At 52.9% G+C, this 13,047-nt stretch overlaps 1 protein-coding gene across 1 annotated transcript; it reads left to right on the top strand.

Moving 5' to 3' along the window:
• Positions 1–718: 718 nt before the first annotated feature.
• Positions 719–9,962, top strand: LOC131096341 (zinc finger protein CKR1-like). Its single transcript, XM_058044680.1, has 8 exons — positions 719–789; positions 922–1,141; positions 1,234–1,371; positions 7,865–8,003; positions 8,400–8,443; positions 9,088–9,234; positions 9,387–9,560; positions 9,774–9,962. Exons 1-8 carry the CDS (start codon positions 719–721, stop codon positions 9,960–9,962), a joined length of 1,122 nt encoding a protein of 373 aa, XP_057900663.1.
• Positions 9,963–13,047: the final 3,085 nt, after the last annotated feature.

Genomic DNA, 13,047 nt, shown 5'->3' with positions numbered 1-13,047 from the left:
GAAGCCTGGGCAGGGCGGGCACCGAGGAGAATGGGGGCCCCCAATCCAAGCATGACCCCAGCAGCTGGGACAGGGGGGAACACCCGAACACCAGAGGGGAGGGACCAGGGATGGGGAACTCCTGGGAGGCTTTTTCAGGGCTGAATCTTGGTGTTCGGGAGGTTTTATGGAGCCCAGATACCCAGTGACTTGTAGAGATGGACTCAGGCAGATGGACCTTGAAACTCAACGTGCTCACCACTTGTGTTCCCCAAACCAGGATTTCCCATTGCCAACCCCTGGGAGGCTGCGAGGATGAGGAAGATACCCTGGAAAAGTGAGGAGGAAGTCAGTGCCCCTTTCCACCTCTGTGCTGCTCCATCTCCCGGCTGCAGCACAGCCCTGGGGGGGATCTCCTTGCCCTTGCCTGTGGCACAGAGGCAAATCCCATCCTGTCCTTGTCCTTCCTTCCCCAGAGCAGGAGCTGAGCATGGAGAGCAGGGAGGACAAATGCCCGCGGCAGAACCTGGTGGCAGAGGCCGTTTTGAGCGGCTCCACGGTGCAGGAAGCCAATGGGGAGGAAAAGCCCTGGAGATGCCGCACGAGGAGGGGCTGCAAATGCAGTTGGCAGGGATCTGAGGGAGAAAGAGCCAGCCTGGGCCGGGAAGGCGGCCGGAGATGGAGCCAGAGCTGGGAGCTGGTGCTCCATGAGCAGCTCCATGATGGGGAGAAGCCCGACATGAGTGTGGAGTGTGGCAAGAGCTTCAGGTGGAATTGCGACCTGATCAGGCACCAGAGGACCCACACTGGGTAACGGCCCTGTGAGTGTGATAAATGCAGGAAAAGGTTTCTGACCAGCTCCCATTTGCTCCAGCACTATCACAGTCACACAGAGGAGAGGCCCTTCCACTGCCCTGACTGTGGGAAGGGATTCCACTGCAGCTCCACCCTTGTAAAGTACCAGCGCATCCACACCGGGAAACTGCCCTATGAATGTGAGGAATGTGAGGAGAGCTTTGGACACAAAGGGACCCTGATCCAGAATCAGAGGATCCACACTGGGGGATGGCCCTACGAGAGTGGGGATTGTGGGATGAGCTTCAGGTGGAGATCTGACCTGATCAAGCATCAGGGGACCCACATGGGGAACGGCCCTACAAGTGTGATAAATGCAGGAAGAGGTTTCTGACCAGTTCCCATCTATTCCTGCACTATCAGACTCACACAGAGGAGAGGCCCTTCCAATGCCCTCAGTGTGGGACGGAATTCATGCGCAACTCCCACCTCATCACCCACTGGCACATCCACACTGGGGAGAGGCCCTACAAGTGTCCCCAATGTGGGAAGAGCTTCTCCAGCAGCTCTCACTTGACCCAACCAACGGAGGCACCGGTAAGGGAAGCTCTGCAAGTGCCCCGAGAGTGGGAAGAGCTTCATGTGCTGCTCCAGCTCCATCCCCCACTGGAGGAGGCACTTTGGGCACAGCCCTGATATCCTGGTTCATAGCAAATTGCCTCAAATTGCTTGTTCCCTCCTTAAAAAAAACTCAGTCTCAGGTCAAACTCACTCCATTCCACAGCCAGCAGGGTGAGTTGGGGTTGGGAGACGATTGGTAGAAGTGGGATCCCAATTTGGAGCAATGGGATGGGGATTGTCTGGGGCTGGCTGGGTGGGATGTATTTGATGGCAAATAAAACTTTCAGAGTTACTGATTTCTGTCCTATTCATTTTCAGTCAGTTATGTTTGCAGAGTGCTGCCTTCTCAACTGGTTAAATTCCTCTAAGAGTCCCATTTTTAAATCATCTAGCCTCTAACAATTCAAAAACCAATATCAAATAAAACCATGCACACGTAATAAATCTTTTAAAAATAATTTTAATTGTTTTAGAGTACTTAAGGATGTTATTAAAGTTTAATTTTTTGATTCAAATGTTTAAGAAATTATAGTGGTGTTTGGTTTTGTGTTTAGTCTATTTGTAATATGAATTGTTTTACTAAGGTGTGTTAGATTGCATGTTAGTTGTTTTTGATATTTTTTTATCTCAAGTATATTAGTCATCAAGTTAAAACTCTGAAAAGTTATTTCTTGGTCTATAATTTATTTATATTTATTGGTAATGTTATAGTAATAGTTATTGTTTTTTTGGCTTGAATCATTATGGGAGTATTGTAAGTAAGAGTTGAAATTGCTATATTTTATTTTAATTATTATTTATTTATTTATCTATAGTTTCATTCTAATTTTTTAAGATGAGAGGAAGGAAGTTCAAGTGCAGGAACATTTTTTCCTGGCTGGGGACTGGAATTCCAGACCCTGAGACTGTGTGCAGGACCACACAGACTGGGACCAAATATGGGCTGGGATCACCTGGACTGGGATCACATGGATGGGGGTCACATGGACTGGGATCCTCTGCATCAGAACCGTCCAGACTGGGATAGCCTGGAGTGGGATCAAATATGGACTGGGACTGTATGGACTGGGACGACACAGACTGGGATCACCTGGACTGAGATTATATGGACTGGGATCCTAGGGAGTGGGACCATATGGATCAAGACCACACAGACTGAGATCAACTGGACTGGAATCAAATATGGGCTGGGACTGTTTTTTAAAGTTAGTTTGTTCTACAGTTTTTATTTCTGTTGTTAATTAAGCTTAGTGGAATAGCTGCTTGTGTTAAACTGCCTGCTTGGATGGGATAACATCCAATGCACAGAGGATGAGGACACCTGTACAGATCTGCCAACTATCAGCACTCACCGTCTGAAGGCAGAGTGGACCAAGGCTCAAACACCTGGAAGTGATAAAGAGAAGGAGCCAAAACCACAGCCAAGAAACACACATGCTCTGAAAAGGCAGACCCAAGAGGGGCCATGTAAAATCGTTCCTGGAATATGTAAAGTAGTTTATGGATATACATGAGGGTCTATGAATATGCAACAGGCTGATGTAAGGGGAAAGGTATTTCAGGGGGATCCCCAAAGGTAACAGGGTGCTCCTGGCTGAGTGCCAAGATGCACCCAGCCGTGATAACCTTTGCTCCATGGTCCTGGTCTCCCATTGTCCTTTATTAAACTTTGTACATTTTCACAGGAGAGTGAATGTGTTTTTCACTAATAGAATCTCAAGGAAACAAGGGTCAGTTGTTAAGCCAAGACTCTGCTGTGACCAAGTGGGGCCTCATGGGACACAGGTGCCACTGGGACATTGCCAGGTCCAGCAGGAACAAGGCTCTATTATTGCACAGCAAGGCCTCAGGACGCCCAGGAGAGCAGCGTGACAATGACATCTTGGGGAACCAAGTGTCACCTGCAAACACAACGGGGCCTCATGGAACCCAGCGGCCACTTGGATATTGCCAGGGCAGGTGGAACTCAGTGTCCATTGTGACACAGCACAGCCTCATGGAACTCAGCAGAGCATTGGGACAGCCTGGAATCTCATGGAGGCAAAGTTCTGCTTTGGCAAAGTGGGGCCCAAAGGACACAGGTGCCAGCGGGACATTGCTCTTGTGGAACCCAGTGTCCACAGTGACACAGCAGAACCTCATGGAAACATGGGAACCACTGTGACACAATGGAATCTCATGGAAGCAAATGTCAGTTGTGAATGTAGCATGGCCTCACAGAACCCAGGGGCAATGGGGACCATGCTGTGGCTCGTGGGAGCATTGAGACACAGCAGGGCCTCTTGGAACCCAGGAGAACATTGTGGGCTCATGGATTCTCAAAGAAGCACAGCCCCATTGTGACAAAGGGCAGTGTCACAATGGTCTCCTGGGTTCCATGAGTCCTCACTGTGTTTAGGATGGACACTTGGTTCCCCACTATTCCATGGCATCCCTCTGCTCTCCTGTGATTTGAGGCTGTGCAGTGTCACAATGGACGCTTGCTTCCTCCAAGCCTGGAGATGTCCCAGTGGCACTGGGCTTCCATGAGGCCGTGCTTTGTCACAATGGGGCCTTGGTTCCATGAGATTCCATTGTCCCACAATGGTCTCCTGGGTGCCACGAGGCCTGCCTTTGTCACAGTGGAACCTTGCTTGCACAAGCCTTGGCAATGTCCCAGTGGTACAGGGGTTCCATGAGACCCTGCTGTGTCACAATGGGCCCTTGGTTCCATCAGGTTCCCTTGTGTCACAGTGCTCTCCTAGGTCACATGAGGCCTTGGTCTGCCACAGTGATGACTTGTTCCTACTATGCCTGACAAGGTCCCAGTGGCACCTGTGTCCCATGAGGCCCACCTTGATCAAAGCAGAGCCTTGCTCCCATGAGATTCCACTGTGCCACAATGTTCTGCTTGGTTTCATGAGAACCTGATGTGTTGACAATTGATCCTTGGATCCTAGAGATTCCATTGCATCACGGCACTGTCCTTGGTTCCATGAGGCCCTGCTGGGTCACAGTGGAGCCTTTGTGCCATTCGTTTCCATGGTGCCACAATGGTCTCCAGCATTCCCTGAGGCCACACAGCAAAAGAGTGGACCCTTGAATCCATGAGTTTCCATTCCATCACAACAGTCTCTTGGATTCCATGAGGCCACGCTGTAAAACAGTGGTGTCACAGACATTTTTTCATAAAATCCTCTCTTTGGGATTTTTCTTCTTCTGGAAAGCTGAGGCCTCAGAAGAAAAATGTAAACAATTATTACCTGCTGATGTGAAATGCAATAGGTGCACCTGTGATTGGCTCATGTTCCATGTTTACAATTAAGGGCCAATTCTGACCTGGCCAGACCTCCTTAGGAGAGACAGTGGATCAATATCAATCACTGAATTCTGCAATCACCTCTTGTATAATAGGAACAGCAATAAAAGACACCCTTTAAGATAGGAATACAGATTTCTTAGAAGCTGTTTCAAATATTTCTCCACAACTGTAAAAGGAAATCCACCTAATGAATTGCTCCAGAGCCGAGAGAAATCAAGGCAGAGCCATGGTTTGTCAGGTATTGCTTGATGCTAATGAGCCCCGTGGTGCATTTGGAGATGAGCCCTGGAAACTCAGAGCCTTAGATTGCACAAACCTTTCCAGAAGTCAAAGTCAGAGAAAAAACTCAAAGTGTCTCAAAGCATGAATGGGTCCCATTGAGGTCCATCCCAAACAAAAGCTCTTCATGGACTCTTTGGAGGAGAGAATTGGAGCCCAGAAAAAACACTTCTCAGATATTAAGAGTGTTAAGGAACATCCAAAGTACCTCAAAAACCTTGAGTATCTCAAAGCATTAATAAGCCCCACTGAGTGTATATACGAAGCTCTCAAAGGACTCGTTACAGCAGATAATTGGGGCCATGATTGCAAAAACCTCTCATAGAGTAGATATCAAAAGGGCAACACCAAGTACCTTAAAATAACTGAAGTACCCTGAAGCATTAATGAGCTCCACTGAGTGTTGTTACTGACAAAGCCTCTGCAGGGACTAATTACAGCAGAGAATTGGAGGACAAGATTGAACAGACCTCTCAGAGACTCCAAGGCAAAAGCCAAACCCAAAGTCCTTTGAAAAACCTGCAGTCCCTGCAGGGAGCATTCAGGAGCCCCCAGGGCCATTTCTGAGCAAGGCTCCCCAGGGACTCCTTCCAGCAGATCCTTGAGGCCACTGGGATGTGGGCTTAGGGGGAGATGCTGAATGCAGGACAAGGGGCTGACAGTGCCCAGCCTGGCTGGGGCTGTGCCAGGAGGCCCCAGTGCTTCAGGACAAGGTGTCTCCTCACAGCCCTTGGTGGCACCGACCCTGCTGTGGCCCAGGGCACCAAGACTTGGCTTCTCTTTGTCCCCAGCTGCCATCAGTGCCTCCAGTTCTCTGCTCTGCCTGGTGCCTGGGGACACTTTCTCAGTTGTGTCCCTCAGTGGGACCCATTAAAAGACCAAGAAGCTTTGGAGTTGGATTCTGACTGGAAGTTCTGGAAAAGTTTCTTCAGCTGTCTCTCAGGGACTGATGTTCAAGGCCTGAGCACAAAGCCCCAGAGGCTCATTAAATTCCTGGTGCTGTGTCTGTGCTGCTGAGTTGGGCTGGGCTCCTGGCACAGAGGCAGCTCCTGGTAACCAAGAAGAGCTTCAAAAGCACATTTCTCTTGATGAGCAGCTCTTCTGCCAGCCCAGCAGGGCTGAGGCACTGCCTGCAGCCACCCCAGGCACATCACAAGGGCACAGAGAGCTTCAATCAGTCAGGGCTGGGAAGGTGCTGAGAAGTGCCTGGGGCAGAACCACTGCCAGCCCTTGGCACAGGAACCTCTGGCTGCAGGACAATGCAGCTCCAGCTCCTGGAGCCATCTCCTAAAGCTGGAACACCCCAATGCCTACAGACCCTGTGAGTACATTCTCTGATTGTCTTTTGTCCAGAGCAGCCAGGGGTGCCCAGGGCTGTCCTGCAGAGCAGGGTCCTGCAGCCCAGGGCGCTGTGCTGGGGCAGGGACTCTGCTGCCTGCCAGGGACAGCTCTCAGCCAGCCCTGGCAGCTGCTCCCAGCGCTGGGGGACAAGATCAGGGCGGGAGGACACAGCTGGTAAGGCTTGGAAGTGTTCTCCTTGTGTGGTGAGGATGCTGCATTGTTCAGGGCTGCTCTTAGCATGGCATTTAACTGCAGCACATTTCCAAGTACATTATACAGGGAGCATAGCAAGGCAGGGGCTGCATAAAAGGGAAAATCATGCTTTTTTAATATACTGCTCTGGGTTGCCTGGATGGAGCCTATAGATTTTCATCTCTCATTTCAGAATGGAATAATAAAAACATTTTGTCTCAGATCTGAATAAAGCAGGCAGCGACAGATATCTGCACAGGGTCCCTTTGAGGCAGCATCAGTGTTGCTTTTCCAGCCTCCTCAGGGTTGCTCTGACATTCCTATCAGAGCCTGCAGAGCCAGAGCTGCCCCTGGGCAGTGCCAGAGCTGGGAGGGGTCTGCAGGGCAGAGCTGAGCCCCCAGGGCTGGGCTGGGCTCTGGCAGCACTGGCAGGGCCCAGCCCTGGGCACAGGGAAGTAGCTGCTGGCAGGGACTGCTCCAGGCAGCAGAGCCCTGGGCAGGCAGAGGGGGGAAAGGGCCCCCAAGATGTGCTGGGATATTTAAAGTCCTCTCCAAACCCAACAATTCCATGATTACTTTTCTTACAGATACCCATGCCAAGACAGTTCAAATGTCCAACAGCAGCTCCATCAGCCACTTCCTCCTGCTAGCATTGGCAAACTCGCTGCAGCTGCAGCTCCTGCACTTCTGCCTCTTGCTGGGCATCTTCTCATGGCAGGAGAATTACACATACCCTGAGGCAATGTCCTCCATTGATATCTCTGTGCGGGCTCAGCCTCGTTAATCGCTGGCACCGAGAAGGCAAACTTCGGTCTGTCATCGGGATGCAAAGGAATCGAAAAGAAACAATCCTTCAGATCCACAATGAGGACCGGCCAGCCTGCAGGAAGCATGGTAGGCGATGGCATGCCCGCCTGCAATGGTCCCATGCTTTCCATCACGGCATTGACCTTCCGGAGGTCTTGCAACAACCTCCATTTCCCAGATTTCTTCTTGATACAGAAGACAGGAGTGTTCCAAGGACTGTTGGAAGGCTCCAGATGACCCTGGTCCAACTGCTCCTGCACCAAATTCCGAAGGGCGACTAATTTATCATCAGGGAGGGACCACTGCTTCTCCCAAACGGGTTTGTCCACCAGCCACCGTATAGGAGGCGTAGACACTCTGCGCCCTTCACTGCATTAGCCCCCATTAAAAATCCGTCCCGATATGCACCCCCCAGGCAGACAGAACATCCCTCCCCCAAAGGTTGGCAGGAGTAGAAGTAACATGAGGCCTAACCCAGGCCATCTGTCCCTCCGGGTTGGTGACCAGCACGGGCTGCTGGGCCACGTAGCATTGTGCTGTCCCTCCCAGGCCCGCGACAGATGTCCCCACCGCATCCAGGGGCCACTCCGAGGGCCAGGCAGCAAGGGAGAGAACAGTGATGTCAGCACCGCTGTCGAGAAGCCCGCGGAGGTGGATTTCCGACGGTGTCGCACCAGGAACAGACAGGGTACACAGCATCTCGGGCCGGTCCTTGGTCAGGACAGCAGTCCAGTGAACCTGAGGCTGCCCAGTGGATCCAAAGCCACCAGCTCCACATGACCGGTCAGCTGTCCTGCGAACAGAAGACTTAAAAGGCACAAGTTGAGCAAGCCGTGTCCCTTTTGGGATTGTGACAGGGGGAGTGAGTGTGGAGACCATGGCACAAATCTGCCCTGTAAAATCTGCATCAATGAGCCCCAGGTGCACAATGATGCCCTGAAGGGTGGCACTAGACCTCCCCATAAGGAGAGCACTCATGCCCCCACCCAAGGGACCAAAGGCATCCAGGGGAACCTTGCGTATCTCAGATGAATCTAAGACAACTGTTGCTGCAGTGCAGACGTCCACGCCTGCTGATCCGCAGGTGCTGGTTGCAAGCCGGCAAAGGAGACCTCCATCGGCACCTGGGTCTGGAGGGAAGCTTGTGTCTGAGCACGCCCCTCCTGCTGCGCGCTCCACCTCACGTTTCCCGAACCTGGCAACGCCTGGCCATTAGCATGGACAGTCGCCTTACAAACGTTAGCCATGTGATTCGGCCTACCACACCGACCGCACAAGAACATGGGGAATTTGACCTTCTGATCCTTCTTCCCCCGCTTCCTGCTAGTCTGTGCAGTCGCCTGCTGCGGCCGCCCGCCCTGTGGTGCTGCCCAGATGGGCTGCACAGCGGCAGCCACAGTGGCCAACTTCCGACGTGAGGGGATGATGTTCGCACAGGCTTCTGCCATCTCCCAGATACTAGGATCACCAGGCATAGCTGCTATAACCTTATGACAAGCTTCATTACAATTGCACTTGACAAGGTTTGCAATTGTAACGTCCCTCGCCACAGGATCAGGCACCTGCCTCTCCACGGATGCAATCAACCTCGCCGCAAATACCATAAAAGGCTCATCTTCCCCCTGGACAACAGTTGAGAACGGCTGCTTCGGAGCAGCCATTTCCAGGGTCTGCACAATCGCTCCCATGCCCAGAGTGTTGCATTGCTGAAGCACAAGGGGATCATATCCAACCTGCCCCTGAACATTCTCATAACGCCCCGTCCCCAACAGCATATCAACAACAACTGCACGCCTGGGGTCTTCTGGCGCCAGCGCAGCATTCCGCCTCACCGCTTGGGCTGCCAGACGAGCCCACTTGGTCTCAAAAACACCAAATTGCACAGGGTCAAAAAGAGAATGTGCCACACAACGGACATCGTGAGGTGTCAGCACATCCTGATCAAGCCTCCGAAGAATGTGCATAACCTCAGCAGTCCCCAAACCATGCTAAGCAACCGCTTCATGGAGTTCCTTCTCCAGCTTATACACAAGGGGTTCATAAGTGTTATGCGTGATGCCCCTGAGCACAGGGAAAGCCTGGGGACCCCCTGGCAAAGCCACCGCACCTGCCGTGCCCCGATCCTTGGGCCCCCCAGAGACAGGAGGGATTGATTGACTGGGAGCCGGGGCAACACCACTCATCCCTGCGCCCCCTGCAGCACCAGCAGAGCCAAAGGAATCCACCCCCCGACCCTGCAGATGCCGTGAGGAGAGATGTTCATTCATCTCGTCAGTCTTGGTTTTTGCCTCTGGCCAAAAACGTTCAGGGTGCCTCGGACGCACAGTCACCTGGCACGCAGGAAGCGTCCAAAGACCTGACGAGAAAGGGCCATGGCCCCGGGCACCCGCCAGCCCCCCGCCGGTCGCGTCAGCAGTTGCACTAAAGGTAAACACCCCAGTCCCCTGCTGCGCTGCAGTTCCGGCCGGAGCCGCCTCGGCGGCCGCAGCTGCTGGCACAGCCCGCACATCTGGCACAGCGCCAGACGCAGCCGGCGCGGGGCCCCTATCCCCCGATACGGGGGCGGGGTGGAATGCCGAGGGAGGCGCAGCCCGCGGAGCCGCGTCACTGCGGGGCGGCACAAGGGAGCGGGGCAGGCCCCCTGTGAGAGCCCGCCCCAATCTGCAAGATCCCGTAGCGGGCACAGCCCCCACTGAACGGAGAGGGATGGGCTGCCCGCCCACCGGAGCGGGGCCGGGCGGAGCACCGACCGACACCCCGCCCCCGGCTGCCTTCACCGGCTGCGCAGACCCAGAGGCGGGCAACGTCCCGCCCCCGACTGCCTCCACCGGCTGCGCATGCCCAGCAGGCTGCACAGATGCGGAGGAGGGCGAAATCGCTCCCCCCGCTGAGGAACCCGATTCGGAGGTGGGAGAACCCACCCCCACCTCGGTCAGGGGAAACGTGGTGGACACACTGCAGTTCGGACAACAGGTAGTCACCGCAGCAGCCTCAAATCGGGACGGAGGCTGACCCTTAAAGGCCGGGAAGGCACACAGAGAGGCCAACCCGTCCCCCGCCCCGCCACCCGCATAGGACGAGGCGGGGCGAGGATGGCCTGCCGAATCCAAAGAGCCCCCCGGACTCGGGACCAGCTGGCTGTGAGCCCAATCCACCCCAGGCGGATAATGGCCACTCCCCAGCACACCGTCATGAGGCGGGGAGGGGGGGTCCACATCATACAGGAGCTCAATCTCCTCCTCATCCACATCTGAAATAGAAGGGCTTCCCTGGGAGCTCCGAGGGGTACAAGAACCAGACCCCCGCCAAAGCTCCTCACATTGCCTCCACTGCAGCAGCAGCGGTCCCACATGTACAGTGCAATCATCAAATAGGGCCTCCATAAGGTGGTCCCCCAAGCGAGACCACTCCTGCCTATCAAACGCCTTCAGAACGTCCGAAAAAAACCTCGCTCTCGGGCCCACAGAATCAATCTCTCCAAACCATCCCAGGAAACAGACACCTGTTTCCACTCCAGAACCACCCTCCAGAGATCCAAAATGAGGGAATCGTCCCGGAAAGCCACAGAGGTTTCCATTGCCCGAGAACAGCAGGCAAAGCACAAAAGGAGGAGGGGGAAACCTCACCGCAATCCGCTGTCCGTGTTTCAGCCTAGGCTGCAATACACTTTGGCGGTCACCAGATGTCGCTGACGGACACGAAAGAACACAAGCACACCCCCTCTCTCAAGGTGAAGGAAAAAAGGGAAGTTTTATTCTCTGACTCCAATATTTATAGTTTTACAAAAGTGACAGTGGATTGGAAGGTGACAGTAACACCTCTGCAATGGCACAGGTCAAACCAACAGTCCATCAACTCTCTCCTCCTCCATAAAGGAATGAAAAACAATGAGTTATTTACAGAAAGTGTGTGAGAAAGTTCACTACAAGAATGTCAACATCAGAAGGCTTACAAAAACTTAAAAAACCAGGGCGACAATGGGACAAAGGGGCCATTGTGACACTGCGAGACCGCATGGAGCCATAGGTCCACTGTGATATTGCAAGGCCTCATGAAACCATGGAGAGACCATTAGGACACTTCACAGCCTCATGGAACCAAGGCGCCATTGTGACACTCTGGGGCACAATGGAATAAGCAAAGCATTGTGACACTATGTGTCCTCATGGAACCAGTGAGACCATTGTGACCTTGGGGGTCCTCACAGAATCAAAAGCACCGTTGAGATTCTCTGGGGCCTTGGGAAACCAAGGGAGACCATTGTGACACTGCAGGGCTGCATGGAACCAAAGCTCCAGGGTGACACAGAGGGGCCTCCTGTCATCAATGGTCCATTGTGACACTGTGGAGCCAAAGGAGAGCATTGTGACACTGCAAACCCCCAGGGCCCAAAGGTCCATTGTGACATTGCAGGGCTCATGGAACAGAGGAGTCACGTGACATTGTAGGGCCTGGGGAACCACGGAGACCATTGTGACACTGCAAGGCCTCATGGAAATGTTGAGACCATTGTGAAACCATGGGGCCATATGGAACCTAGGGGACATTGTGACACTGTGGGACCCCATTGAAGCAAGGGTCTATTGTGACACTGCAGGTCTTGTAATCAAGGGGCCATTGTGGCACTGTGGGGCCCCATAGAACCAAGGGGCCATTGTGACATTTCAGGGCCCCATAAATGCAAGGGAACACAAAACAGATCTGGCTAGTTTGGCCTCCCAGGAGCCACCTGACTGGTCAGGCTGACTTTTGTATGTTGAGGATCACTTCTCATCCGCTACTGAAACAACGGGGCTCCGTCCTTTCCTTCCTATGGAAAATAACTACCTTTCTCAGCCAAGTGCCCATGGCTAGAATCAGAATTTCACCTCCAAAATTCCCTGTTGTGAGAGACTGGAGGAGATTGTTGGCTGGAAACATTTCATGTGTGGGGGAGGAAGGGGCAGGGCCAGCCTTGCCCTGCCCTGGAACCCCAATCCCCCCAGGGCCCCTATCCCACCCCAGCAGTGTCTGCCAGTTCCTGGCACAGCACAGGCAATGCTCCAAAACCACCTCTGCAGCCCCCAGCCCAGCTCCTGAGGGACCAAATGAGCCCAAGTCCCACCTGGGGGAAGGGCCCAGGAGGACCAAGGGGTATTGAAGGTTCACCACAAGGCAAGCACACATCTTGACCCTACCTCCTCTTGGAATTTCCATCTGAACAGTGCTGAAATGCAGGAGTTGGTAGCTCTGTGTGTGCACCTCTCTGTATCTTTTTTGTCTTTCTCTCTTTCTATGTCTGCTTCTGTTTCTGTGCTCATGTAAATTTTGATTAACATTAAATGGAACTGGCCTAGAGTTTGTAAAGTTGAATGGGCCAAGTCAGTGCTTTGAGAAGTGTTTTTTGTTGATTGAATGTCTGTCATAATTTGACATGAGAAGAATTTTAAAAAGTAATACAGAACTTTTTGTGTAACTGACAATCTGTTAAACCACTAAGATACTGAACACGCCTCTGTGAAACACATATGTTAAAGATGAAAAAACCTAGGAACCTCCTCTTTCTTTTCCAGTCGACAAAGAAGCAGCTGCCCTGGCCCCCATCTCAACCAAACCAAACAAAATGAAACCAAACCAAACCAAACCAAACCAAACCAAACCAAAGCAAGAAACCCTACCGTGGGCTGAGCCCCCTCCCCCCTCCCCAGGCTGCCCCCCTCTCCATCGGCCCCATTCTAACCAAACCAAACCCC

The sequence above is a fragment of the Melospiza georgiana genome, unplaced genomic scaffold (genome assembly GCF_028018845.1).
Source record: "Melospiza georgiana isolate bMelGeo1 unplaced genomic scaffold, bMelGeo1.pri scaffold_29, whole genome shotgun sequence".
In the NCBI taxonomy this organism is placed as follows: domain Eukaryota; kingdom Metazoa; phylum Chordata; class Aves; order Passeriformes; family Passerellidae; genus Melospiza; species Melospiza georgiana.
The sequence above is the reverse complement of the archived record's forward strand: the minus strand, read 5'-3'. Positions and strand labels throughout refer to the sequence as shown.